This window comes from Xyrauchen texanus, chromosome 12 (assembly GCF_025860055.1).
Source record: "Xyrauchen texanus isolate HMW12.3.18 chromosome 12, RBS_HiC_50CHRs, whole genome shotgun sequence".
Taxonomy (NCBI): Eukaryota; Metazoa; Chordata; class Actinopteri; order Cypriniformes; family Catostomidae; genus Xyrauchen; species Xyrauchen texanus.
In genome coordinates, this window is record NC_068287.1 from 7,110,521 (window position 1) to 7,138,006 (window position 27,486).

At 35.6% G+C, this 27,486-nt stretch overlaps 2 protein-coding genes across 2 annotated transcripts in view; one reads left to right on the forward strand and one right to left on the reverse strand.

Moving 5' to 3' along the window:
* Positions 1-381: 381 nt before the first annotated feature.
* Positions 382-27,486, reverse strand: part of recql5 (RecQ helicase-like 5) — a 41,058-nt gene continuing 13,953 nt past the window's right edge. Inside the window, exons 8-19 of the mRNA XM_052140126.1 lie at positions 13,482-13,703; positions 13,296-13,392; positions 9,481-9,517; positions 9,300-9,358; positions 8,823-8,866; positions 8,436-8,529; positions 8,137-8,292; positions 5,738-6,339; positions 5,585-5,627; positions 1,860-2,093; positions 1,685-1,757; positions 382-1,598 (exon numbers count right to left, since the gene is read on the reverse strand). Of these exons, the coding sequence (XP_051996086.1) occupies positions 1,498-1,598; positions 1,685-1,757; positions 1,860-2,093; positions 5,585-5,627; positions 5,738-6,339; positions 8,137-8,292; positions 8,436-8,529; positions 8,823-8,866; positions 9,300-9,358; positions 9,481-9,517; positions 13,296-13,392; positions 13,482-13,703 (1,762 nt within the window). The 3' untranslated portion in view covers positions 382-1,497. The remainder of the gene's footprint in view (positions 1,599-1,684; positions 1,758-1,859; positions 2,094-5,584; positions 5,628-5,737; positions 6,340-8,136; positions 8,293-8,435; positions 8,530-8,822; positions 8,867-9,299; positions 9,359-9,480; positions 9,518-13,295; positions 13,393-13,481; positions 13,704-27,486) is intronic.
* smim5 (small integral membrane protein 5) lies at positions 19,019-27,248 on the forward strand. Its single transcript, XM_052140127.1, has 3 exons — positions 19,019-19,310; positions 25,791-25,939; positions 26,613-27,248. Exons 1-3 carry the CDS (start codon positions 19,270-19,272, stop codon positions 26,699-26,701), a joined length of 279 nt encoding a protein of 92 aa, XP_051996087.1. The 5' UTR covers positions 19,019-19,269; the 3' UTR covers positions 26,702-27,248.

Here is a 27,486-nt window from a genome sequence, read left to right on the forward strand (position 1 = left end):
TGTGGTAAACACACTGATCTATATATATATATATATATATATATATATATATATATATACTATATAGATCAGTGGGTAAACAACATAATTCCACAAATGTTGTCGGTGTCATTAATATTATAATAAGAGTCCAATTTTAGCCAGGTTAATTTAAATGTCCAAAAAAGAAAATAAAAGAATCCTTTTAACCACATAAATAAGAAATTACAATTGAGAAAATTAATCCCAAATTTAGGACCATTAGGATTTCTTAGCATTGTGATATTTTATAAAATAAAAATAAATAAAAAAAATCTGGACAATTAAACAGATTTTCCCTAATTCTCATTATTACATTATTTTATTTAAATTTATTAAAGTAAAACATTAATGTATGTAATTCTGTTTGATTAAAATTAGCATATGTATTATACATAAGCAAAGACATTGCCATTGGCTAGACTACCAAATCACGTCACCATAGTCTATTAATATGCATGATTCAGACCACTGCCATTGGTCGGTCACCGTGCAAGTCTTTGGTCATCATACTTTCTCTCCTCCTCCACTAAGAGGCACCAGCGCACACAATAATCACGTTTGCTCGGGAATCTGAGGGCTGTGAACAGGGATAATTAGGGCTCTTCATTCAGCAATGACTGTGGGCACAGTGAAGCGTTAAACTTGTTTATTTCAAGCAGGTTTCCCGCTGGGAGACGATCACATGTTTAAGATGTAATTTCAAAAGTGCCTAATAATAGCGCAAAGCAGTTTTAATGAAGAGAGACAAAAAAAATAGTTTTTTTTTGCTTTCATGAAACTGAAAAGCGAGACAAAGACAAATACAAAAAATGAAGAGACACCTGAGAAATTTTACAAATTGAAGTAAACATGGTGAATGATGTCATCATTTACTCACCTCATGTCTTTCCAAATCTGAATGAATTTCAGAACTGCCCAAATACTGAAAAATTCTCAGGGAGCTTTTTTCAATATATGGTTTATAGTGACCATGTCTGAAAAGCTCTAAAAAATAAATAAACCTAATAAAAGTCATTCGACTTGAGTACTATATTCCCACATAATAACTTTGAACAGACCAAAATGAAATTATAGTCTTTGTATGGAAAAGAGCTGTGCAAAGATAAGTAAATAATAATGACATAATGATCATTTTGGTGTGAACTATTCCTTTAAATGACTCATTGTAAAATACTTCGTCATTTTCCATTTGCGCTCATTTGCCCTTTAATGTAGTACAGTTCAATCTACTCTAAGTGCATTATCAGCTACTAATGCTACATAACAGTTATTGCGGCCCATAGCTTGTACAGACTTCAGCATCCAAAAAGAAATCAGCATCCTTTAGCAGTTCACATTAATGTGCAAATTATACTTGAATCAATCCCTCGATACAACTGAGATATACAGCAGCAAGTTGCTAAACATACAGTTTTCCTGACAATGAAGGGATTTCCAGAGGTTTTGTTGAAGAGATAAAAAAAACCAGACAAATTTCTATCTGTCCCCGACTTTCAAGTGTCTCCAGTCCGACTCACTCTCACAGCATTGTATCTTACTGAAGAAACACTTGATGAGGCTTTTTGCTTGCATTTTCACTGTGAATTAGAAAAAGAAATGGCAAATCAGCACAGTAGAAATTGATGATGTTGTTGATTTATTACTTGGTTAAAGATGTCCTCACCTTTGCCTCGGTATGACGTTTTTCCTTCAGTAAGAAGATGGGAGAGGAAACGGGCAAAGGATTTGAACAAATCCTGAGGACAAAAATATTTAAAGACGTAATTGTCTGTGAAACAGAATATGATTTCCTTGACTAATTTGTCACATATGAACTGAATATCTACAACATTGGTTACCTTAGTTGCAAATTTGCCCTTTTTGTAGAATGGATCCAGACAGTGGACCACAATATCTGCAGCTTCCTTAAGTGTCACAGGCTTTTGGGAAATCTCAGCAGCATCTCCATTCATTGTGTCAAACTGCGCCTCTTGCACCACAGGGTAAAATGTTACTCTCTTGATTTCCTTCAGCAAGCGGCTGCGTTTTGCAGGAGGAGATGGCGTTTTGTCGTCAGCTCTTTCCTCAAATGACTGAAGCAAAAGAAAATGTATTTTAATGAAAAATATTTGACATGAGCTTTTGATGAAGTGTTAAAGGGGCCATATCATACTTATATTTGATCATTTTTTCCACTTCTAAAGTTAATCAGTTATTTAGTTTATGTAGATTATTTTACATCCTCTCGTTTTGTTGCTGCTATGCCTTACGAAAAACGTATGATTTTTCATAGTTAAATGCGATTAATCTCGTGATTTTTCATAGTTAAATGCGAGTAATCTCGTGATTTTTCATAGTTAGATTAATCTCGTGATTTTTCATCATTAAACACGATTAATCTAGTGATTTTTCATAGTTAATCAGGAATAATCTCATGATTTTTCATAGTTAAATTAGATTAATCTCATGATTTTTCATAGTTAATCAGGAATAATCTCATGATTTTTCATAGTTAAATTAGATTAATCTCATGATTTTTCATAGTTAATCAGGAATAATCTCATGATTTTTCATAGTTAAATTAGATTAATCTCATGATTTTTCATAGTTAATCAGGAATAATCTCATGATTTTTCATCATTAAACGATTAATCTAGTGATTTTCATAGTTAATCAGATTAATCTAGTGATTTTTCATAGTTAATCAGGAATAATCTCATGATTTTTCATAGTTAAATTAGATTAATCTCATGATTTTTCATAGTTAATCAGGAATAATCTCATGATTTTTCATAGTTAAATTAGATTAATCTCATGATTTTTCATAGTTAATCAGGAATAATCTCATGATTTTTCATAGTTAAATTAGATTAATCTCATGATTTTTCATAGTTAATCAGGAATAATCTCATGATTTTTCATCATTAAACACGATTAATCTAGTGATTTTTCATAGTTAATCAGGAATAATCTCATGATTTTTCATCATTAAACACGATTAATCTAGTGATTTTTCATAGTTAAATTAGATTAATCTAGTGATTTTTCATAGTTAATCAGGAATAATCTCATGATTTTTCATAGTTAAATTAGATTAATCTCATGATTTTTCATAGTTAATCAGGAATAATCTCATGATTTTTCATAGTTAAATTAGATTAATCTCATGATTTTTCATAGTTAATCAGGAATAATCTCATGATTTTTCATAGTTAAATTAGATTAATCTAGTGATTTTTCATAGTTAATCAGGAATAATCTCATGATTTTTCATCATTAAACACGATTAATCTAGTGATTTTTCATAGTTAATCAGGAATAATCTCATGATTTTTCATCATTAAACACGATTAATCTAGTGATTTTTCATAGTTAAATTAGATTAATCTAGTGATTTTTCATAGTTAATCAGGAATAATCTCATGATTTTTCATAGTTAAATTAGATTAATCTCATGATTTTTCATAGTTAATCAGGAATAATCTCATGATTTTTCATAGTTAAATTAGATTAATCTCATGATTTTTCATAGTTAATCAGGAATAATCTCATGATTTTTCATAGTTAAATTAGATTAATCTCGTGATTTTTCATAGTTAATCGCAATGAATTGATTGATTTTTCATAGTTAAACCATGACTAGGTAGGACAAGTTTCGGAAGACTTTAAAAGCTTTAAATAGTTCATTTTTGTGGCTCAGTTTCAATTGAGTGCAACAATCAGGTCCCAGATGTAAACTTTGGATTTTCCACAAGGGAAATGATTATTAACAATAACTTATAAAACCATTAAAGACAGACCTACTGATCAATGATTCCTGCTGAAGAACTTAAGAACTAAACTATACATGAAAAATCAACTAATTAAAGAATTGCAGCTAACAAAGTGCACCAAAAGAGCTCTGCAACAACAGTCCTCAAACTACTTATATATTTGTATTATATGTCTGAATATTTTGTGACCAACTTGTTTTCCCAGATAAGTTACAGTTAGTTACCAACTTACCATTTGGTTAGATTTAGGGTAATGGAGGCACTAGCCAAATGATTAAACACTACCTTAAGGGTCTTCACATGGTCTTCCCAGGTCTTTGTAAAGACGAATGAATGAATGAATGTTACATTTATATAGCTCTTTTCAGACACTACATTCAAAGCGCTTTACACAGTGAACAGGGGAACCTCCTCAACCACCACCAGTGTGCAGCATCCACCTGGATGATGCGACGGCAGCCATAGTGCGCCAGTACACTCACCACACGCCAGCTATTGGAGAGTTATAGAGCCAATTACTGGATGGGGATTATTAGGAGGCAATGATTGAGGCAATGACGCCGTATATTGCAGGAAACGCTCTGGAGTGATGAATGCGGAGATCTCAGACATGCGTGGAGTAAGGGGCCTGCCAATATCCTATTACTAGATCTAATTTCGTGACATATTTAGCAGAACCCACCCCATCGACGCAATCCTCCATTCAGGGAAGAGGGAAGGAGTCTGGTTTCGTTATGGAGTTTACCTTGCGATAGTCCGTACAAAAGCAATATGAACAGAAAACAAGGTGAACTCCAAGGACTCTGGCTATGAACAGCCAGTTCATGTTGTAGCAAATACTTCACCTCGGTTCTCATCATGCCACGTTTTCTAGGGTTTACTCTATAGGGATGTTGTTTGACTGGGGAAGAGTTACCCATGTCAGTGTCATGACTCTGAACACAGAATCAGGGTCAGGTAGGAGGACAAGGACGTGGTCACCAGGTTGAAAACTATAGTACACACTTCATTTATCTTAACAGGCTTTAATTTTCGACTGAGCAGTGACCAAATTCACCATAGCAATGTCACAGGCATTATGAAGCTGCTCACGAACTGAAATAGTCAAGGATAGACACAGGGGAGGAGTTCTTAGCTAGCAGCTGCTCACGTAACAGTTATAGAAGCCCACAAACAGTGAGGCCAAAAACAAGATCAGCAGGGCAAAAACCAAGAGATTCCTGTTCTGATTCTCGAATTGCAAACACGAGAAACAGAAGACCCTCAGCCCAGTCTTTTCCACTGGCACTAGAGCACAACAGTATTGCTTCCGGATAGCGTGTCGTCGTGCATATAATAGTCAGAATATATTTGTGTCCAAACTTGGATTTGGGCAGGGGTCCCACACAATCAACGAGTGGGTGCTCAATGGGTTCTCTCATGACCAGGGTCAACTGGAGAGGGGCAATTGGCATATACAGTGTTGTACTTTTGTCTCTTTTCTGATTTTCAAATACTTTTTTCTTTATCTCAAAATCTTGTAATCTTTGATTCATGTCAGAGCTGGTCGGTTTGGTTCATGGCTTAGAACTCTTTAATGAAGGATTTTAAGAAATCTCTATGGATAAAATTATTGGGACAACACTTCTGGGACCAAGACAGCTGAAAAATTGGGCAGGCAATGTTGCGCTCTATAAATAATTTTTTGGACTGTGGAAGGAAGTTTTCAGTTAATATAGTATAATGAACTATTAATAAATATCAAAATTTGAAGAGATCAAGGGAAATTATATTTCTTATGATAGGACCCCTTTGATAAGAGTAATTGTTACTTGTTCCGGTGGACTTTGTTGGCCGTTATACTTCTGCTCCTCACTGAATGGACAACAAGAAAACAGAACAAAACATGTTGAAAAATTAAAGTAATTTCATCCATGACAAACACGAATCAAATTGCTTTGAGAAAGGGTCTTCTTCCATCCTACCCCTCAAGCTCTTGATCTGCAGTGACCTCTGGTATTAGCCCCATCTCGTCCAGCTTGGGCGTCACTTCGGCAGGGGGTCTTACATTCACATCAGTTTTCTCCATAAGACCAGCATTCTCTGAAGTGCTTTCAGCATCTATAAAGTTGCTATTCATCGCAGTAAAGTCATTGACATTAGATGAAGGTGAGTGATCCTGAGATGTGACTACAACAGGGCTTTCTTCCTTTGGCTCTGGTAGAACACTTCCTTCTTTTATTTGGGAGCTCTCTATGTGCTTTTTTCCAAAATACTGCGATATACAGCGTATGTCTTTGGCTGCTTCTGCTAGTTTTTGCTGTTTCTTGGTGAGTCTTTTGCTTGGGCTGCTCAGGGAGGAAGTTGTGCTGCTCTTGGCTTTGACAGAAGATGAGGTGGAAGATGTTATTTTACTGCTGTTCATCTTAGGTTTTCCTTCTGTTTCCTCCTCGTCCTCACAGATGGGGTCTTCAGGCATTTTATCCACAGTAAGAGACTCTATCTGAGAGTTCTTCAGAAAATCTCCTGCTGTCTGAAACAGGCTGGATGAACCACGGAATCCTGCACCTACTCGCTTTCTTTTCAGCTAGATAAAAGAAAAAGTAATAAACCATTTCATCAGTTTTCTATCTTAATTGTGGATATAATTTGATTGAACTTCAGCTTTTGTAATGTATAAATATTTGTTTGTAAATGAAAGGCAACATGGAATCAAATTCAACAATACATTTTCATCAAAATTTTATAATTTTCTTCATCTCTGAATCAACTTTACATTTCAGCTGATGTAGCCAAGATCAATTCATTTTATTTTGCCCAATCAAATCTCAGTTTAAGGTACGTTAAAGTTAAGTCCAGGGATGCAGACTCGTGAGAGGTGAAAGGATGAGTATGTCATAGCGAGTTGTATTTTTAGTTTAGTTTAAAAGCTTTTTTTTTTTTTAAGTGTTTAAAATTTAAGTGCCCATTTCAAGTTATTTTAATAAATAACATTTTGAAAATTTTACTAAATAAATTGGGTCAATTAGCTTAAAAAAGGTGACTTTAGCCAAAAGGTGAGTAGCTTGCATCCCTGTAAGTCACATTAAGTCATTTTAAGTCACATTAAGTCACATAAAGTAAGGTTAAGTTACATTACGTCACCTTATGTCATGTCACATTAAGTCAGTGTAAATTAAGTTATTTACTACATTGACTTTGTAGTAAATAACTTAATATTTTAAGTTATGTAACGTTGAAGTTACATTAAGACATGTTAAGCTACGTTAAGTCACATTAAGTTACGCCACGTTAAATTGTCACATTAAATATGTCATGTTATGTCACGTTATGTAACGATACGTTATGTTAAATTACATTGTTATGTTAAGTTAATTTGTCATGTTATTTTAAAGTCAAGTTACGTTGTGTCAAGTTATTGCAGTAAGTTACATCACGTTGACGTTATGTTAAGTTATTTTAAGTTACGTAACGTTAAAGTTAAGCTACATTAAGTCATGTTAAGTTATGTTATGTTACGTTAAGTTACATTAAATGAAGTCACGTTCTGTTAAGTCACCTCTAGTCATTTTACATTAAGTTACTTGTTATGTAATGTTACAGTTAGTCACGTAAGGTTACGTTACGTTACTTTACATAACATGAAGTCACGTTAAGTTTCGTTAAGTCCCAATAAGTCATTACTGTTATATCAGGTCACAATAAGTTACGATGTTACTTTAAGCTGTCACTTTACGTTGTGTTAAAGTTATGTTAAAATTAATTCACGTTAAGTTCCGTTACATTAAGTTATGTTAAATTACATTGTTACGTTAAGTTACGTATTCACGTTAAGTTGCATTTCATGTTAAATTGTTTATAAAAAACATGCACAGAAAGTAGTTTGAAAGGTGCTAAGTCCAAGAAATTGTCTAAATTCAAAAAAGAGCTTGCACACGTGCTTCCTGCACCACAAAAATGTTCCTTAATAAATAGCCATGTGATTAACATTTTGACCCACACAAAAGAGATTGAAGAAGACAGGGTTGAAATGTTAACTACATGGTTATTTATTAAAGATATTGTTGGAGCAGATTTTGGAGCAGGAAGTTATTTCACATTTCATTAAGTTACGTTTTGTCAAGTTATGTTGAGAAGGTGGGAACTGGGGGTGCTGTTGTTTTATGTCAAGCATGTGTTCATTTGTACATTAATATATATATGTGTGTGTGTGTGTGTTATATATATATATATATATATATATATATATATATATATATATATATATATATATATATATATATATATATATATATATATATATATATATATATATATATACATACACAGTATATTCATAAACATTTACATATATATATCTGTAAGGAAATCGTGTTCGGCTCACCGAGTAGACTTGTGAGGCTAAAGTGAAGCCCTGCAGATGTTCAGATTGAGATGAAGAAGTGGAGGGTGCTGGCTCTTCGTTAGCTGTATTTTGACTTTCGTGAAAGTCACTGGAGAACGCAACATTTCCAGTCATAACCTTCTTCATCTCTGACACCTGGAATATTAATATTAGAATATAAAAGTTATTTAACTTATTCGTGTAATTTGTCATTTATCATTGATAAATGCTCACATTTGTGCTTTAAAATTAGATTAACATGTGATGATTTGATATGGCAGAGGATCATTAAGACTCACTCTCTTGAGAACTGCAGCCTTGTAGAGGTTTGCTGATTTACTGCCTCTGAAGATCTCATGCTCTATTTCCACAGCCTGATAGAGTGTGTCAGAGCTACAGAGAGAAACAGAATGAGGACAAAAGAGCACAAATAATATTAGGGATGAGTTTAGCCCTTTATCACAACAGACAACACTCAAAAAAAGACTTCAAGACATTAAGGCTAGGTGACATTTTTGTGATTCGTAATAAAAATCACTTAAGCTATTTCAGAGCAAATGCATTAATATCAAGATGAATATTAAATATTTTCAAAAGTATGGAAAACATAATTGTATTTAGCTATATCGCCCAGCTTTGTTGCTGGTACATTGTTTGTTTGACCTCTGACCTGATGTTTGAATTACCTGGTCAGACACTCCTGGAGAAGAGACAGGCAGTGCTCTCTGCTCTAAAACACACACAAAACACAGCTCTTTAATTGAACCAGTCTCATTCTAATTGCATTTTAGAATTGATGTTTGAGAGTGTAGTGCACATGTGTGTCAGCAGGGGACTCCCTACTCACTAGATCTCACAGTACACAAATCTTATCAAAACCAAGCTTTGCTCATTTTAACAGTGTGCTCTTGGATGGAATGAATCATATAATGCTGCTCAGTGAAATGGTTGCAAATGCTGGGAGTATGTCAAAGTTCCATGGTATTACCATAACTTCACTTTGATACCACCATAGAACTTTTTTGTTAAGGTCATTTGGAAAATAAAACTTTCTTTAGGAAAATGTCAAAATGGTTAATGGGATGAACTGAAGTGACAGGTTTCTAGGTATATGAAATGGAAGGAAGCGAGGTGGCATAACAATGTTCATGGCGTCCTGTTACCTTCACTGTAAGTCTTGGGATTCTCTGACTGCTGGCATCCTTCAACGGACAGTCAACATCTGACAAAACACCATCAATGTGATGCTATACACTCACATAATGTGTCACACTGAAAACAAAACTTCCTCAAAATGAATCATGCATGTAACACTGTTATTTCTGCAACTATTCGGGTACTGACCTGGTGGAACAAACGTGTCTTTTGCCACATCGGAACCCTTCAAATAAGAAAACAAAAGACAAATGGTCAAAGAGGGACAAACAAGAGCGATGCCATCATCATCAAGACTTGAATGAACAAACGAAATCTGTTTTAACTAATTCAATTCTTGAATTGTTATTTTACATACTGAATACATAATTCAAACATTTACATTGTAGGTTGAGAAAAAGTATGTGAACCCCTAGGCTAATGTCGTCAACAAAAGCTAATTCGAGTCAGGAGTTGGCAAACCTGGCATCCAATTAAAGAAACAAGATTGGAGGTGTGGGTTAGAGATACTTTGACTTATAAAAAGCACTCAAACTTTTTGAGTTTGCTATTCACAAGAATAATCTGCTGACGTGGACCATGCCTCGCAAAAAAAGAGATCTCAGAATACCTAAGATCAAGAATTGTTGCTTTTGCATAACATTTTGCATAAAGGGTTAAAAAGTTATCACAAAGAGCTTATATATTTATATGTCAACAGTTAGACAAATTGTCTATAAAAGGAGACAATTTAGTACTGTGGCTACTCTCCCTAGAAGTGGCCGTTCAGCCAAGATGACTCAAAGGGTACACCGCAGAATGCTCAATGAGGAAATAAAAAAAAAAGAAAACCCTTGAGTGACATTTAAAGATTTGAAGGAATCATTGGAACTAGTTAACATCTCTGTGCATGAGTCTACTATACGGAAAACATTAAACAGACATTTTCTGTGTTCATGACAGGACAACATGAAGGAAGCTGCTGCTTTCCAACAAAAACATTGCTGCCCGCCTGAAATTTGTCAAAGACCATCTTGACACCACAATGCTGCAGGGAAAATGTTTTGTGGACTGATGAAACTAAGGTTGAATTTTTGGGGAAGAACACGCAGCACTACATATGGCGTAAAAAGGTCACCACATACCAACATGAAAACATCATTCCAAAGGTAAAGTGCGGTGGAGGGAGCATCATGATTTTGGGCTGCTTTGCTGCTACAGGGACTGGACCACTTGCCATCATCAAGGAAAAAATTAATTCCTAAGTTTATCAAGATATCCTACAGGATAATATCAAGGTTCCTGTAAGCCAGCTGAGACACAGTAAAAGTTTGGTGATGCAGCAAGACAATGACCCATAAAGAAGACTACATTTTCTTCTTCTTTGAAAAAACATGCACTGATGAATCTTTCAAAATAATACCAGGTAATCAGGGTATCATGCAGAACTTTAGTACATCTGTAGTTTCCTCAGATTTATGGATGAGGCCTCAAACACACAGCTGGAAAACATTTGTGGAGAACAGAAAGAAAGAGGGAGGAATGTCCTGGCAAAGACTCAGACTGGGGGCGAATGGGGGTGGATTATAGTTTATTGTTTTTTGTGTGAATGTATTACTGCACTCTTGAGTTTGTTTGTGTGATAAAAAGCAAATTTTAATCAGAGAACATGTTAAAGTTAAAGAGAAGGAGGGACAATTAACCACATTTCTCCCAATTCTCAAAACTGCAATGAGAAAAAAAAAAAAACATACAAAATGTAAATTGAAAGGTATTTGTACATCATGCTAGAATTTTTTTATAGCCTTTAATTATACTGATTAAAATAAAATTAAAACAATTAGTCATTACATAATTTCACTAATCATATCAGCAGCACCTGGGAAAGTGTGAACAGTACTAGTCAGGTGAAATCACTCTATCATTCTGATTGGATTATAAGAGCAGACCGATTGCTAAAAAAGGAGGGTTGAAGTGCTTCAAATTATTGTATTCTTGTTAGCAATGGTTACCTCTAAAGAAAGATGTGCAGCCATCATCGCTTTGCATCAAAATGGCCTCACATGCAAGGAAATTGCTGCAAAGAATATTGCATCTGAAAGAACCATTTACCGGATCATCAAGGAGAGAGGTTCAACTGCAGTGAAGAAGGCTTCAGGACGTCCCAGAATGTCCAGCAAGCACAACGACTGTCTCCTCCTGAGGAGTCAGCAACGGAATCATGTCACCACCAGTGCAGAGCTTGCTCAATATTGGCAGCAGGTTGGTGTGAGTGCATCTGCACGCACAGTGAGGCGAAGACTTTTGGACAATGGTCTGGTGTCAAGAAGGGCAGCAAAGAAGCCACTTCTCTCCAAGAAAAACATCAAGTACAGACTGAAATTTGGCAGGAAGTACAAGGATTGGACAGCAGAAGACTGGTGCAAAGTTATTTTCTCTGATGAAGCCCCCTTCTGACTGATGCTTTTCATCCAAGGGAGTGGGCTCTCTCACAATTCTGCCCAAAACACTGCCATGAATAAAGAATGGTATCAAAACGTCCTGCAAGAGCAACTTCTCCCAACGATTCAGGAGCAATTTGGTGATGATCCGTGCATTTTCCAGCATGATGGAGCAAGGCAAGAGTGATACTGAAGTGGCTCGGAGATCATTACATTGACATTTTGGATCCGTGGCCAGGCAACTCCCCGGATCATAATCCCATAGAGAACCTGTGGTCAATCCTCAAAGGCGAGTGGACAAGCAGAAGCCCACAAATTGTGATCAACTCCGAGCACTAATAAGGCAAGAATGGATCTCCATCAGTCAGGATTTGGCCCAGAAGCTGATATCCAGCATGCCAGAAGAACAAAGGTCAACACTGTATATATTGACTCTTTGCATATATTGAATAGCTAGAACTTTAGTTATGGTTAGTAAGCGAGAACAAAAATCATCTTAACATGCATATTGTTTGTGTCTTTTGGCTATACTTTTGAAACCGTGAGTATTTTAACATTTACAGATTGACCCCATTGTACGAGCCTCATTGTAACTTGCATTATTGTTTTTTTTTTTTTTTAAGAAAAGAATGAGTCAAAACAAATTTTTGGGGTAATCAATATTATGCCACAAATGCTGTCAATTGAGCTGAACTTGTATTGAACCCGGAACATTCCTTTAATAAATACATAGAGCTGTGATTGGTCTTCACTTGTTGCATTGTTTACATACTGAATTTCTAATTAATCTAATAACTTTCTTGCATGCATTTAAGAATTTTCCCTTTCCATTTCAAAAACTGTTGATTCTTGTGTACAGATGCGTGGGAAGATTAATGATGCTGCATTTTATTTATGCAAAAAAAGAAAAAAAGAAACTTCCAAAAAACACAATATTTATGCACAAATATTTATACATCTTAGAGGCATCTGTTGTATTGCATTCAATGCATGCTTATAAAATAATACTGTAATAGAGTAATAAGAATGAAATGACAATCACCATCAGAATAAATATGGAGATTACTTAAAATGAATTTATGAATGTATTATTTTTTTAATTTAAATAAAATATTAAATGCATTATAAAATGATAAAAAACAAAAACTATTAAATTAACCATTAAATCACTAAACAAATCAAAAAGTGTCCCTTGTATTTCATTTTTTTTGCATTATTTTTGGGTAGATTTTCATTAGGTACAATTTTATTATATATTTAAATATTTACTTAATTATAAAATTTTTTAGAAACGTGGCCCTCAATTAATAATAATAATAATAATAATAATAATAAATTAAAACATCCAGATGCATTAGAGTAATCATAATGAGATTTTGTTTTTGCATTGCAATAATGAGAATTTAGATGTAAAATGTGAAAATTCTCATGAAAATGTCATAGGCAAAAATCTTATGGCAATAATCTAAAAATAGGCTTTATTTTCTTTGTTTTCTTTACACGTTTACAACTGGTAAAACTCGAAGTGGACATGTTGTCGAGAGATTCACCTTTTTCTTGTACTACTGTGTGTGTTGTATTTACCTTTCTCAGGCTCATCTGCTTCTTAAAGAGATTTCCAAACTCTTTCTTCCTATTCCCTGACTCATCTTCCTCGCTATCGCCGCCTTCCTCATCATATCTGTTAAAACACCCACACACAAACTGTCTCAGTGTCGACAGACTAACTGCAGTGACTCATCCGGCTGATTCAGTAACCGGTCAGCTGACCTCTCGAACCCGTAACCCTTCTTGCCTCCCGCGTAGAGTCCAGGATCAAAGCCGAACGGTCCCCTGGGCTTTGCGCTCTGGTCTGGGCCGGTTCTGGTGCTGAGAGCAGCCGCTCTTGCCAGCTGAGCACAGACAAGTTTAGGGTTGCGACAGTAGTCACACGCACCAGCACAGTTGGGTTTCTGATCACCAAAAAACTGCGAGATGGTGGCGTGTCTGCACCTGAAAATGAAAAATAATGGAATGACTAAATGAATGCGGTCAAATTTTATCACCCTTTTGTCATTCCAAACCCATAAGAATTTCATTAGTGGAACACAATAAGGAGCTGTTTAGCAGAATGTATGCACTGCTCATTTCCATTCAATGGAAGTGAACTGGGAATGGAGCTGTCAAGCTTCAAAAATGGCAAAAAAGTGCCATAAATGTATCACAGAAGTACCATGAAAGTAGTTGAGTGCTCAGCGCTGTCTTCTGAAGACATGCAATAGTTATGTGTGAGGACAGACTGAAATGTATCTTTATTTAAGGGAATAGTTAAATCTAAAAATTACATTTCTGACATAATTTACTCACCTCCATGTGGTGTCAAACCTGTCACAAGAGTCATTCGTTCAGGAATCGGACTACACTGCTTGCACTGTATGTTGTGCACTTTAGAATAAAAAGAACCAGTTCATAAGAGTCATTCTTCCAGGAATCGGTCTACAATGGGCACATTGTAAGTTGCATGCTGTAGACTCAAAACAACTCATTCATAAAGAGTCATTCATTCAAGAATCTGACTACACTGGTCGCATTGTAAGTTGTGTACTGTAGACTCAAAAGAACCGGTTCATAAGAGTCATTCATTCAGGAATCGGACTATGCTTAAATGCTCCAGTCCCCATTTGTTGTAATTGCATGGAAAAGAGCAACCAGTACAGTATCCTTATGAGCAGCTAAACTGTTTTTCGTTGTTTTTAAAACAAATGACAAAAAAATCTATCTATCTAGTCTTCAAAATGTCTTCTTTTGTGTGAAGAAATAAAGATGTCTTGGTTTGGAATGACATGAAGGTGAGTAATGACATAAATGTCCTGTATTGGTGAACTATTCCTTCATTGAAGAACAGAGGGTGTTTAAGGTCTTCTACAAGTCCAAAGTCTTGTGCATACAGACATACAGTGTGAAGTCTAAAACAGAGATGTGCAACTCTCATTTCACACACTTCTGGGTTTCAGGTTTCAGAGTCAGAAATAGCTGGCAGGGGCAGAGAGAGACAGAGATTCCCCCGAAACAGAACGTTTACATGATCTCACACACAAAGACGCTCTGTGCCAACACTGCTTCCCAGAACCAGAGCTTCAACATTAAATATGACGCAAAATTCCTTCCTCAAACTATTCACAAAAATACTGATCGCTCTTGAACAATCATCTAAAATAATTCATGGAGTTCTCCTTTGTGAATGTAGACACTAAATGTCTGAAACCATATGGAATAAAACATCACAAAAGAAATGCAGAAAAACAAAACACTGAAGAAGACAGTAAAAAAAAAAGTGTTCATTTGAAGCCTCAGTCTCACACTAATAGGCTGTGAAAGTTTCCTTGACGGGCTGACAGATTCATAAATGTCTAGAATTCAAAAATGAACACCACCAACTGCTTGCAAATGAAGTTAAATCTAACAAAACCTGTCAAGAACACATTCTTTGGGCAATTAAGATTTTTTTTTTGCATTGCAAAAAGTCTCAATACATAATCGTACACTTAATGATATACATCATGGTAGTATTGCTTAATGGTTGGGATGGTGTTTTTCGGCTTGCAAGCCTCACTCTTTTTCCTCCAAACATAACATAATAGTCAATATGGCTAAACAGTAACATTTTTGTTTCATTAGACCAGAGGACATTTCTCCAAAAAGTAAGATCTTTGTTTTGGAGCAGTGGCTTCATCCTTGCTGAGCAGTCTTCCGGGTTATGTCTATATAGGACTCGTTTTACTGTGGATATAGATACTTGTCTACCGGGTTCCTTCCTTCACAAGGTCCTTTGCTGTTGTTCTGAGATTCATTTGCACTTTTCGCACCAAACTACGTTCATCTCTAAAAGGCAGAATTAATCTCTTTCCTGAGCGGTATGATGGCTGTGTGGTCCCATGGTGTTTATACTTGCATACTATCGTTTGTACAGAGGAACGTGGTACCTTCAGGCATTTGGAAATTGCTCCCAAGGATGAATCAGACTTGTGGACATCCACAGTTTTGTTTTCTGAGGTCTTGGCTGATTTCTTTTAATTTTCCCATGATGTCCATGAGTTTCAAGGTATGCTTTACAATACATTCACAGGTACACCTCCAATTCAGTACACCTCATATCAGAAGCTAATTGACTATAGGCTTGCCATAATTTTCTGGAATTTTCCAAGCTGCTTAAAGGCACAGTTAACTTAGTGTATGTAAACTTCTGCACTGTAATTGTGTTATAGTCAATTCAATAATCTATCTGTAAACAATTTTTTTAAAAATTACTTGTGTCATGCCCAAAACTATAGTTTGCTAATATTAAATTGAAGTTGAAGTGGTTAAAATGTGTTTTAATATAATCTTCTGACTTCAACTGCATGTTAAGGTTATATATATATATATATATATATATATATATATACACACATACATAAACACATACTAACAGGTACACATGTACACCTACTTATTCATGTAATTATCTAATCTTTTAATGTATAAAATCATGCAGATTTGGGTCAGGAGCTTCAGTTAATGTTCACATCAACCATCAGAATGGGAAAAAAAAAGAACAGATTTCAGTGATTTTGACCGTTGGTGACAGACGGGCTATTTTGAGTATTTTTGTAACTGCTGATCTCCTGGGATTTTCACACACACAACAGTCTCTAGAGTGTATAGAGTATAGCGCGAAAAACTAAAAACATCCAGTGAGCAGCAGTTCTGTGGTCAGAAACGCCTTGTTGATTAGAGGTCAACGGAGAATGGCCAGACTGGTTTGGGCTGACAGACAGGCTACGGTAACACAGATAACCACTCTGTACAATTGCAGTGAGCTGAATAGCATCTCAGAATGCACAACATGTCGAACCTTGAGGCAGATGAGCTACAGCAGCAGAAGACCATGTTAGGTTCCACTTCTGTCAGCAAAGAACAGAAAACTGAGGCTACACGCTATAACGTGAACAATTCAATTGAAAAACAAACTGAAATCTTTGAGAAAAAAAACAACAACCTGGTTGCATAAGTGTGCACACCCTTAAACTAATAATTTTTGTAGCACCTTTTGATTTTATTACAGCACTCAGTCTTTTTGGGTAGGAGTCTATTAGCATGGCACATCTTGACGTGGCAATATTTACCCACTCTTCTTTGCAAAAGCGCTCCAAATCTGTCAGATTGTGAGGACATCTCCTGTGCACAGCTCTCTTCAGATCACCCCAAAGATGTTCAATTGGATTCAGGTCTAGGCTCTGGCTGGGCCATTCCAAAACGTTAATCTTCTTTTGGTGAAGCCATGCTTTTGTGGATTTGGATGTGTGCTTTGGGTCATTGTCGTGCTGAAAGGTGAACTTCCTCTTCATCTTTCAAACAGACACCTGAAGGTTTTGTGCCAAAATTGCATGGTATTTGGAACCGTTCATAATTCCCTCCACCCTGACTAAGGCCCCAGTTCCAGCTGAAGAAAAACAGCCCCAAAGCATGATGCTGCCACCACCATGCTTCACTGTGGGTATGATGTTCTTTGGGTGATGTGCAGTGTTGTTTTTGCGCCAAACATACCTTTTGGACTTATGGCCAAAAAGTTCAACCTTGATTTCATCAGACCATAACACATTTTCCCACATGCTTTTGTGAAACTTGAAACTTCAGCCGGGCTTGGATGTTTTTCTTTGTAAGAAATGGCTTCCGTCTTGCCACCCTACCCCATAGCCCATTCATATGAAGAATACGGGAGATTGTTGTCACATGTAGCACACAGCCAGTACTTGCCAGAAATTCCTGCAGTTCCTTTAATGCTGCTGTAGGCCTCTTGGAAGCCTCCCTGACCAGTTTTGTTCTCATCTTTTCATCAATTTTGGAGGGACGTTCAGTTCTTGGTAATGTCTTTGTTGTGCCATATTTTCTCCACTTGATGATGACGTCTTCACTGTGTTCCATGGTATATCTAATGCTTTGTCAATTCTTTTGTACCCTTCTCCTGACTGATAGCTTTCAACAATGAGATCCCTCTGATGCTTTGGAAGCTCTCTGTGGACCATGGCTTTTGCTCTGAGATGCAACTAAGATAATGTCATGAAAATCCTACTAGAACAGCTGAACTTTATTTGTAATTAATCAGAGTCACTTTAAATGATGGTGTGTAATGACTTCTATTTAACATGAGTTTGAATGTGATTGGTTAATTCTGAACACAGCCACATCCCCAGTTATACGAGGGTGTGCACACTTATGCAACCAGGTTATTGTAATGTTTTTAAATTAAAATTTTTACCACACGAAGATTTCAGTTTGTTTTTCAATTGAATTGTTCACATTATAGGTCACATTAAAAGTGGAAAAAGTTCTGACATGATTTATCTTTGTCTCATTCTTTTACATCACAAAAACCTGGCATTTTAACAGGGGTGTGTAGACTTTTTATATCCACTGTACACAGTACTGTGCAAAGGTTTTAGGCACATAAGATGTTTCACAAAAGCATTTGTCTTAAGATGGTTATTTACATCTTCAGCTTTAGTGTCAATAGGAAATATTAACTATATTGACTCCCAAACATTACTTTTGCCAATAGAAAAGATTAGATTAGAAGAACAGGGAGCCCTGCAAGTGATGTCATGTTCCCCACAAAACCCCCCACTGAACATCGTGTCAGTCTGAGATTACATGAAGAGACACAAGTAAATAAAATAAAACAGAATAAACAGAATAAAATGACTAATTATTACATATACTATTTATATAAAATTGATAAAGTTTAATATATAATACATACAAATGTATATATTTATATATTGCAATATTTAATACATACATACATACATACATACACATTTTACTTTAATACAGAGAGAGAAAAGTTATTTTTTAGTAATAGTATTTTCATGGCAGTTAAGCACATTTATCTTCCAATTTAAATTCTTAATGTTGACTCTCACAATTGTGTCACAATTATGGTCCCGAAAATAGACTTAATTTACTTCAAGCTCAATTCATTTCTATGTAATTTTACTTGTGATGTTGGGTTGCAATTTTACCTGGCCATGTTTCAGTTAGATTAACCATTAAAAGACAATAAAAAGAGAAAAAACAAATCTAACAAATATTTACTTTTTGTTATATTTATTAATTTGTGATATAGAAAAATGGATGTCCTACATTTAGTGGCACCAGTGCATAAACACACACACTTACTAAATTAATATTGTTACACAAAACAGGCAGTTTAAAAAAAAAAAAAGACTACAAAACTTTGTTTGACTACAGGAGGAGAAAAGACTGAGCCACAAGACAAAAAGGGGGAGGGGATGGAGACTGACGAATAGAGAACGAGAGCTCCAGACTGACAGAACGTGGCTGAAGAGCTGAGAATCTAGAAAGCCATTTCCAAAAAGACTTGTTACACAGGAAAATTGAAAGCACATGAACACCACACACTGGAGAACATATACAACATGACGAGTTGTTGTTAGTCACCTAACAGTTAATATCAGCTGTATTACGGGACGCACAGCTCATGTGGACAACAGTAACTGGACACAAGTTCATATGAGGAATGTTACAGGGGATGTTATCTGGAAACCACTGGAATCTAAGGTAAAAGTGTTCAAATATATGGAGCTGGACATCTGTTTGCATGTATGTGTGTGTTTGGAAAAGGATGTCCTTCATTGAGACCCAAAAAGTATTTGGATGATTAGAGCACACTTAAATGTTTGAATGTCATTGCACTAGATAACACAAGTGGCATTTACAGTATTTGAAATGTGTACAGTATGGTTACTCTGCTAGGACACTGAAACAGGGGAACTGACCTCATACATCCACAAAAAAAATCCCCTTGACACCAGGATAGGGTTGCACCAGCTGTGCGTAAGGTCTCATTTAAGTTGGGATGTAAATTTCACACTAATGGCTTAGTAACTACTAGTTAGCTTGTAACTAAGTAAGTGCTTCATTTAGCTGCACCACCAGTTAAGGCAAACCTTAGCTAGTAAGTTGCAAGCTCTCCATAAAGTAATGTGAAGTCACATAATATGATGTTTCAATTTATTGAACCAATAAGCAGCCTTGAAGTTTGAAAACAGAAGTGTTAAAAAGCCATTAATTAATGTTATCTTGTTACGGTTGATTTTCTAATGCAACAGACTGGGAAAAAAAACACATTTATTATTTTGGCTTGACAAAGCAAATGTACTGTTACTCTAAAGACATGGTTTTTCCAAAATCCCTAAACCAAGACCAAAGTTATCAATTGTAACTCCTCATAGAGCTTTCGAGCTACATCCACCAAACTTGGTACAGACATTCAGACTTCTGATTTGGGTTGTTATGACTTTTCTAACTAATCGGATTTACGGTTTTCACAAAACGGAATGTCAAACCAGAAAAATCTTAGTCTGTCAATGTAAGTCTACGCGTAATGTTCAAATTAGCCAAGACTACTAAAAGCTGAAGTATGCATTTCTGCGACACAGAACAGAATTGTAAAAATAAACAATGCTCTCAAAACAGCTTTCGGAATACACCCTATGTCTGCAGTTTTTCAAACAGTCAGATAGTCCCGCCTCCAACTTATGCCATTGGTTGCAGCTATGTTGTTGAGGCGGGTTTCAGTGCTCAAAACGAACAGAGAAATTTTCATAGCGCCACAGAGACACGGTGTATTTGAGAAAACTAACCTATGAATGGCTTACTTATAGTTATCACTGTAGATTAAGCTGGGATAGGAGAAAGTGTTTTAACAACGAATAAGTTTCATTCTTCAGTTTTAAACTCTAAATGTCACAAAATTCAAATGTAAACAAACCCTCACAAGTTATTTAATCTGCTTTCATTTACTCTCTATCTCTCAGTCTCCCTATATATATATATATATATATATATATATATATATATATTGCTTTTGCAATTTATTAACATTTTATATTAACAATGTTATTAACGAAGTTTGACTTGACAAACTTTACCCATCGTATGCGTTTCTTTGCACGCCAGTGAAACTGTTTCATGCTGAGGATGTTCTCTTTCATAAATGTAAACAAGTGTAAATGTCAACTTCATCGTATATTTCTAACAGATTAAAGTCTATAATACAAAACATGAGATATTATTGCCATTGAATGAGTTGGATTTTTTGGGTACTATTGGAGGTAAACATGGTAAATATTAGTTTATTCGTAGGGTTACATTTCATTTAAGTTTAATGGCGCAACTCTCAATTATATAGTCTGACTGATCACACAGTGAATTCAGAAACAGGTTGATTTGAGCAAAACTCATTCTGTGCTTACTGAAATAAGAAACATAACACACCCACTCTAAGTAATGACCCCTTAGATCACAAAGCTAATCTGTTGGCTGAAGAAAACTTTTTAAATCCTACACAATTGCTGTATGTTTTTGATGTCTTAACTATGTAAATATTACAAAAACTAACTTTTAAATCGTCACATATATTATTTAATTGATTTAAACAGATCTAAATTGTGAAATTAAACATTTCTCTCTTCTGTCTTCTCCAGTAAGCTTACAAGCTTACTGTTAGCCTATTAGCTTAGCATACCACTTGCCAATTAGACAATCATACCTAGTGGGACAGCGGTATGATTGTATTCAATAGAACTTAAGTTGCAGTATATTTAATAATTTGACAAACTTTTCATTTTTTAATATTTGTGGTTTGGGTTAGTTTTAGTGGTAGGAAGAGATGTAGGTGTAGGATTGCTGCGGGACTCCAAATTAACACAACAAACAGAGAGTATGAATGTGACTTTCATCTGTTGCAAGACTTAATTTTGGCGGTTATTCGAAGGTGGTGTAAATTGTAGTGGCCATGTTTGGCATTCGTCTTGCAGGATGTAGACAGACCCTTCTCCACACAGGGGTGTCAAAAGCGAGTTGTATATCGAAATGTTTTTAGCTGTAAATGAACAGTGAACAGGAATGCATATTTTATTAACTATACCCCCAAAACACCAATTCTAAACCTAAAATGTAATCTTAGAAGGAAAATTAAAGCTCAGAACCAAGGTCGTCTTTCATTATGCAAACTCAATTAATTCCTGGTTGCAACAACTGACGAGAACCCAACCCTAACCCATGCTACCACAGTAGAAGGTAAACGCAATTGAACACATGCAAAATGTCTGATGGGATACGTCGTTTGTCAGTGCTTTGTCATGATGAGACCAATTCAGGTTACTGGAACATATGGAAGCAATATGCCGACTTCCTGTATGATCATGTTGGTTTAGTACAAACTGTAACTTAGTGTCCATTTACTCAGTCAATAGTCTAAGTTATAACTTGAGCATGGTTGGTGCAACAGGCGCAGTTAAAAGTCATTGCAAAAATGACTCAGAAAAGGGAAGTTAGTTCTGAGAAAAGCACTAACCATGTCAAGCATCATTTGCTTACAGATGCCACTTGCTTTTATATTTTGTGATCTAATGAAATGGCATTCAGACATTTTAAGGAGTGGCTTAATTGTCAAAATATGTCTAGTCTTGTCTAGTACATGGCACTTTTATTATTTCATTTATATTTGATAGTGTTGTTTGATATTTAGACACTCTTAGTAGTGGCAGACGGGCTGGTTTAAGTATTTCTGTAACTGCTGATCTTCTGGGATTTTCACACACAACAGTCTCCAGAATTTACTCAAATGGTGCCAAAATCAAAAAACATCCAGTGAGCAGCAGTTCTGTGTATGGAAATGTCTTGTTGATGAGAGAGTTCAACAGAGAATGGTCAGACAAAGTCTACAGTAACTCAGATAACTGCTCTGTACAATTGAGGTGAGAAGAATATAATCTCAGAATGCTACTTTGAGATTCATGAGGAGAACGTAATATTAGGCAGGTGGTTTTAATATTGTGGCTGATCGGTGTATACAGTGGCTGAAGTGTTGGGCTATTGTCCTGTATATTAAGACTCTTTTTCTGCCTGTTATAGAAAAATGAATAAATCAGAACATTCATTAGAATTACTTCACAGTGTTTTGATGATTCCTTTGTGATGTCATTAAAAGAAATTCTAAAGTCATCTGACTGTGGTGCTTGATCAAACAGCACTCACTGAAAACAACCCTAACCTAAAGAGTTCCTGGGAAAGAGGGCAGAACTGAGTAAATCAGAGGTAAGAAACATTTCATTCAACAGCAGAGCATTTATAGCATGTCACACCCACGAGCGTTTCTCCTTTGGAAACACACTCCTCACCCCTTCCTGAGGAACACCACAGCAAAAAATGTAATGACAAGTTCAACTAGCAGGTTCTGTTTTTTCACTCATTATCGCGAAGTACCACATGTCAAATTCTTCAGCAAAATGGAAAAAGATATGGTTTCCACACAGGAAATGTTCTGTACGGTCTCAGTGCTGACATTTGTTTGATTAATAACTGCCATCCCATAATCTGACAACACAAATTGGTCAAATTATCATAATAATTTATGTTCTTATATCTGGCCTCTCTTATATTTGCAACAAAAGAGTTTAAATCAGTCATTTGTGAATTCAGGGTTTAAGTGATGCCTCTTGAAATGCAAATCTACTGCCACAAGCTGCAAGACAATTGAGTCTTCTTAGAGCAGAGGTGATCAAATAAAGCATTAATCTAAAACATGAAAACTGCTAATCGAATCTAAATATCATGCACTTATTTTAATTACATCTATACACTTCTATCTGAGAAGTATGTACAATATAACAGTGACCATACAGGTACTGTCCGATATTAACTTTTTTCTTTTACACAATTCACACTAAACATGTTTGGGTAATTCTCACAAGCTTAAACCACTCCAGTTAGGATTATATAAAAATCTATATGAAATTCTATTCTGAAAGTTGACAACGAAAGATATATGTGCTCCATCTTGCTCATATGGATTGTCTTCTATGTGAGATTTTTTAAGAATTTTCTGGTTCATTTCTCATTACCACAATGCATCCAGCTTCAAAATTAGGACTATTAAATGTTATATAAACAAATTATAATTTTTTTAAATAAAATTTGGTAAAATTTTTTGTACCAAAGATCCAATAGTTAACAAAAATAATGTATAGAATAAAAGATATAGAATATATGACAATAGCATAAAAAAACATGGTGTCCTTCAAGCCATATCTCACTTTAAAACTGGATATTTGTCATCTCACTTTTTTTCACTAAACATTTTGTAGTTGTAGTGGTTCTGTTTCGGACATTTTATATTCTCATTTTGCAACTGATGCTAAATTTGTAAGAGAATGGATTTAATGATCAATTTTTGCACCTAAATTAGTTTTAAGATGAAGCAATTTGTAATGGGTGTCCCTATGAGTGTTTTGTGTTAGGTCATCTCATTACCGCAACAAACTATATCATTACCACACCATTTGTATAACGGTTTTGGTAATGACAAACTACACTGCGATGAAGATGAAGGATTTGCTGCTCAGTATTTAAAATTCAAATAACTGTACTTCTATTATGAATGCATTATACATGTTACATGAAACCTACAGTGTGCCACTGGTTTAATGGCAGGTTCCATTGTGACAACTTACCCCCAACAGTGTACCACAACTTATAATGTACAATACTTGAGTTTTACACATTCAAAAAACAATTAACAATTACTAATTACATTAATCCTTGGACCAGGAATTACACAAACCTTTTTAAAAACTGTTTGGGTTACTAGGTGTGAATTTGGTTAGTTTAGTGTTGCGGTAATGAGATAAATATTAGATTTTTAAATCAAATTTGGTTAGCAATGATTATTTGTTTAGAGCTGCTATTAAATGTTGACATATAAAGTTTTAATTAATTTGTATAATTTTTCAAACTAATCAGCTTCTCAGAAAAAGTCTTTTTTACCAGTTACAGTGATTTCAGACTTTACTTTTCATGTTCCAAAAGAGAAGAAACAAAATTATTACTTTTAAAAAATAATACTGTGTGGCCTTAAAGGGACAGTTCACCCAAAAATGAAAATTCTCTCATCATTTACTCACCCTCATGCCATCCCAGATGTGTATGACTTTCTTTCTTCTGCAGAACACAAATGAAGATTTTAGAATATTTCAGCTTTGTTGGTCCATACAATGTAAGTGAACGGTGACCAGAATTTTGAAGCTCCAAAAGCACATAAAGGAAACGTAAAAAGTAATCCATATGACTCCAATATTTAAATCCCTCAATCATCTATTCTAGTGTAAATTACAATGTTTTGATGCCTGATTCACATAAAGCATGTAAAAGAGAGAGAGAGAGAGAGAGAGAGAGAGAGAGAGAGAGAGAGAGAGAGAGAGAGAGAGAGAGAGCTAGGTAAACATTCTTGTGTGTGTTTGTTTACTTTTGATTTTGTTTGACAGTTGAAGTTTGAAGATTCCGTCAATGTAAGTCTATGTGATATTTACTACATTTGATTGTCTGTTGTGATAAACCCGTGAGTCTGATCAGTTAGAAAAGATATAGCACACAAAGTCAGAACAGTCTGAAGGTCTGTACCAAGTTTGGTGAATGTAGCTTGAAAGCTCTAGGAGTTACAATTGATAAGTTTGGTGTTGGTTTAGTGATTTTGAAAAAAACCCTAACCATGTCTGTTGAATGAATGTTACATTTGAATAGCGAATATTCTGACACTACACTCAAAGCGCTTTACACAGTGAACAGGGGACTCTCCTCAACCACCACCAGTGTGCAGCATCCACCTGGATGATGCGACGGCAGCCATAGTGCGCCAGTACACTCACCACACGCCAGCTATTGTTATTATTACATGTTCCCCTGCATACTTGAATCCCAATCGTGGTTAATCGTGGCATTCTGCCATTGTTATAGTGCTAAACTGTAAAACTGACTCTTGTCCCAGGCCACTGACTTCCTCTAAAGTTTAGCTAGTCTCATCAAGTAATACTCCCATGCTTGCTTTCTTCTTCGTTTAATAATTCTCAAATCAATATTTCATCTTATTTATATATTTTAGTATTTAGACATGGAATAAGTGAGGCTATCTGTATCAGCCAAAATGTCTGCATGCCACTTAAAAAATTTAGTAAACGTTGTTTATATGTTTGTACTTAGATTTCTGCTATTGGCCGTGTCGGTGATCAGAATGAGTGCATCAAATGACATCATGGGATTCCTCCGGCACATCTGGACCAGACTGCTGGGCCTTTCTCACGACCACCCGCTCATGCAGGTTGCGTTTCTCGTCATCCTGCTGTTCTTCTGTAAGCACAACCCTTCATCCAACACTACACTGGCATTACTGCCCTGCGGCCACATTTATTGTCATTTTGGAAGAGCTTTCATATGAACAGAAGCCTGCGAGCATACGAGAGGTTTTGACTGATTAAAGGGTGCCACAAATGCACATCCAAATTTAGCTTTCGATGTCAGTGAATGTGCAGTGCTAAAACTGAAAAGGCTGACTTTAAAAACTCTAACAAGTAGCTCTGGATAAACCGCTGGTTAATCTGATGGTCTTATCTGGCATCATAGACATAGCTCAATGTTTTCAATATGGTTCCATTCCAAAACCTAGCGAGCTGCCTTACCACCTATTGCCTACATAGGCAGCATCCTATTTGAACTGGAACCTTATAAAGGACTGATTTGGAAGTCTCTATTTAGGTAGCAACTCTAATGCCACATCCACACTAATCCGTTTTCGTTTGAAAACGCACTGATTTTGCTACGTTTAACCCTTTGTTTTATCCACAATGGAACGGCATTTTCCTCTTCGAACATGGTGATTTTTAAAAACACATACTTTGGAAAACTGTGACTTTAGGCAACTTGAAGGGATTAGTGTGGATGTCACTGTCAAGTCAGTTTGTTGAGCACAATTTGATTATGTCTTGTTGAAACATGTGACTAACTGGTTGCTTGGTTTTCACACAGTGACATTCATTGCTCTGGTCATCATTGGATGCGTTTACGGCCGCTGTGGCTGCTGCAAAGGGACCAGAAACAGAGTGTCTGCCATCTGATCTGCCACAATGAAACAACAAAAAGTGGGCTCCAAAGGGGGAGGAACATCAGACAAGACAGCAATGGGCCGAAATAAAGTGTTCATGGCATCTGATGGCTTTGATTTGTGGCTGCAGTGATAACACACATTATGGTGATAATACCCAGCCAGTGAAGGTGGCATAAACACTGCAAAGCTGTATGAAAAGGAAAGAGTGGGGGTAAGATGTGTCACCATCTTAATCCCGGAGACTGTGCACAATTGTTGTCATGTGACCATATTAGATAGGGCACATTATATACAGCTGACATTAGCTATGTTTACATCAACATTTTTTTAATGCTCATTTTGGGATGGAAACGCTGCTTTATTTGCACATTGTTTTTGCGATAATATGGTTTTTGCATTAATTAAATTCGCAACTTGGATGGAAACAAGTGATTGAGAGATGCACATGAGAAAAGTGATGAGCATATTTTTTGCATGTCGAAGTACATGTTCTACATGGCAGGTATATCCAGGTCTAAAATACAATATACAGGTGCTGGTCATATAATTAGAATATCATCAAAAAGTTGATTTATTTCAGTAATTCCATTCAAAAAGTGAAACTTGGATATTATATTCATTCATTACACACAGACTGATATATTTCAAATGTTTATTTCATTTAATTGTGATGATTAAAACTGACAACTAATGAAAATCCCAAATTCAGTATCTCCGAAAATTAGAATATTACTTAAGACCAATACAAAAAAAGGATTTTTAGAAATGTTGACCAACTGAAAAGTATGAACATGA

Bases quoted from the DNA above. Each gene is read 5' to 3' on its own strand.
- smim5 (XM_052140127.1), top strand. From the start codon at position 19,270: ATGTTACAGGGGATGTTATCTGGAAACCACTGGAATCTAAG. The intron at 19,311-25,790 runs GTAAAAGTGTTC...GTTTGTACTTAG, and splicing joins GGAAACCACTGGAATCTAAG to ATTTCTGCTATTGGCCGTGT. The intron at 25,940-26,612 runs GTAAGCACAACC...GTTTTCACACAG, and splicing joins CGTCATCCTGCTGTTCTTCT to TGACATTCATTGCTCTGGTC.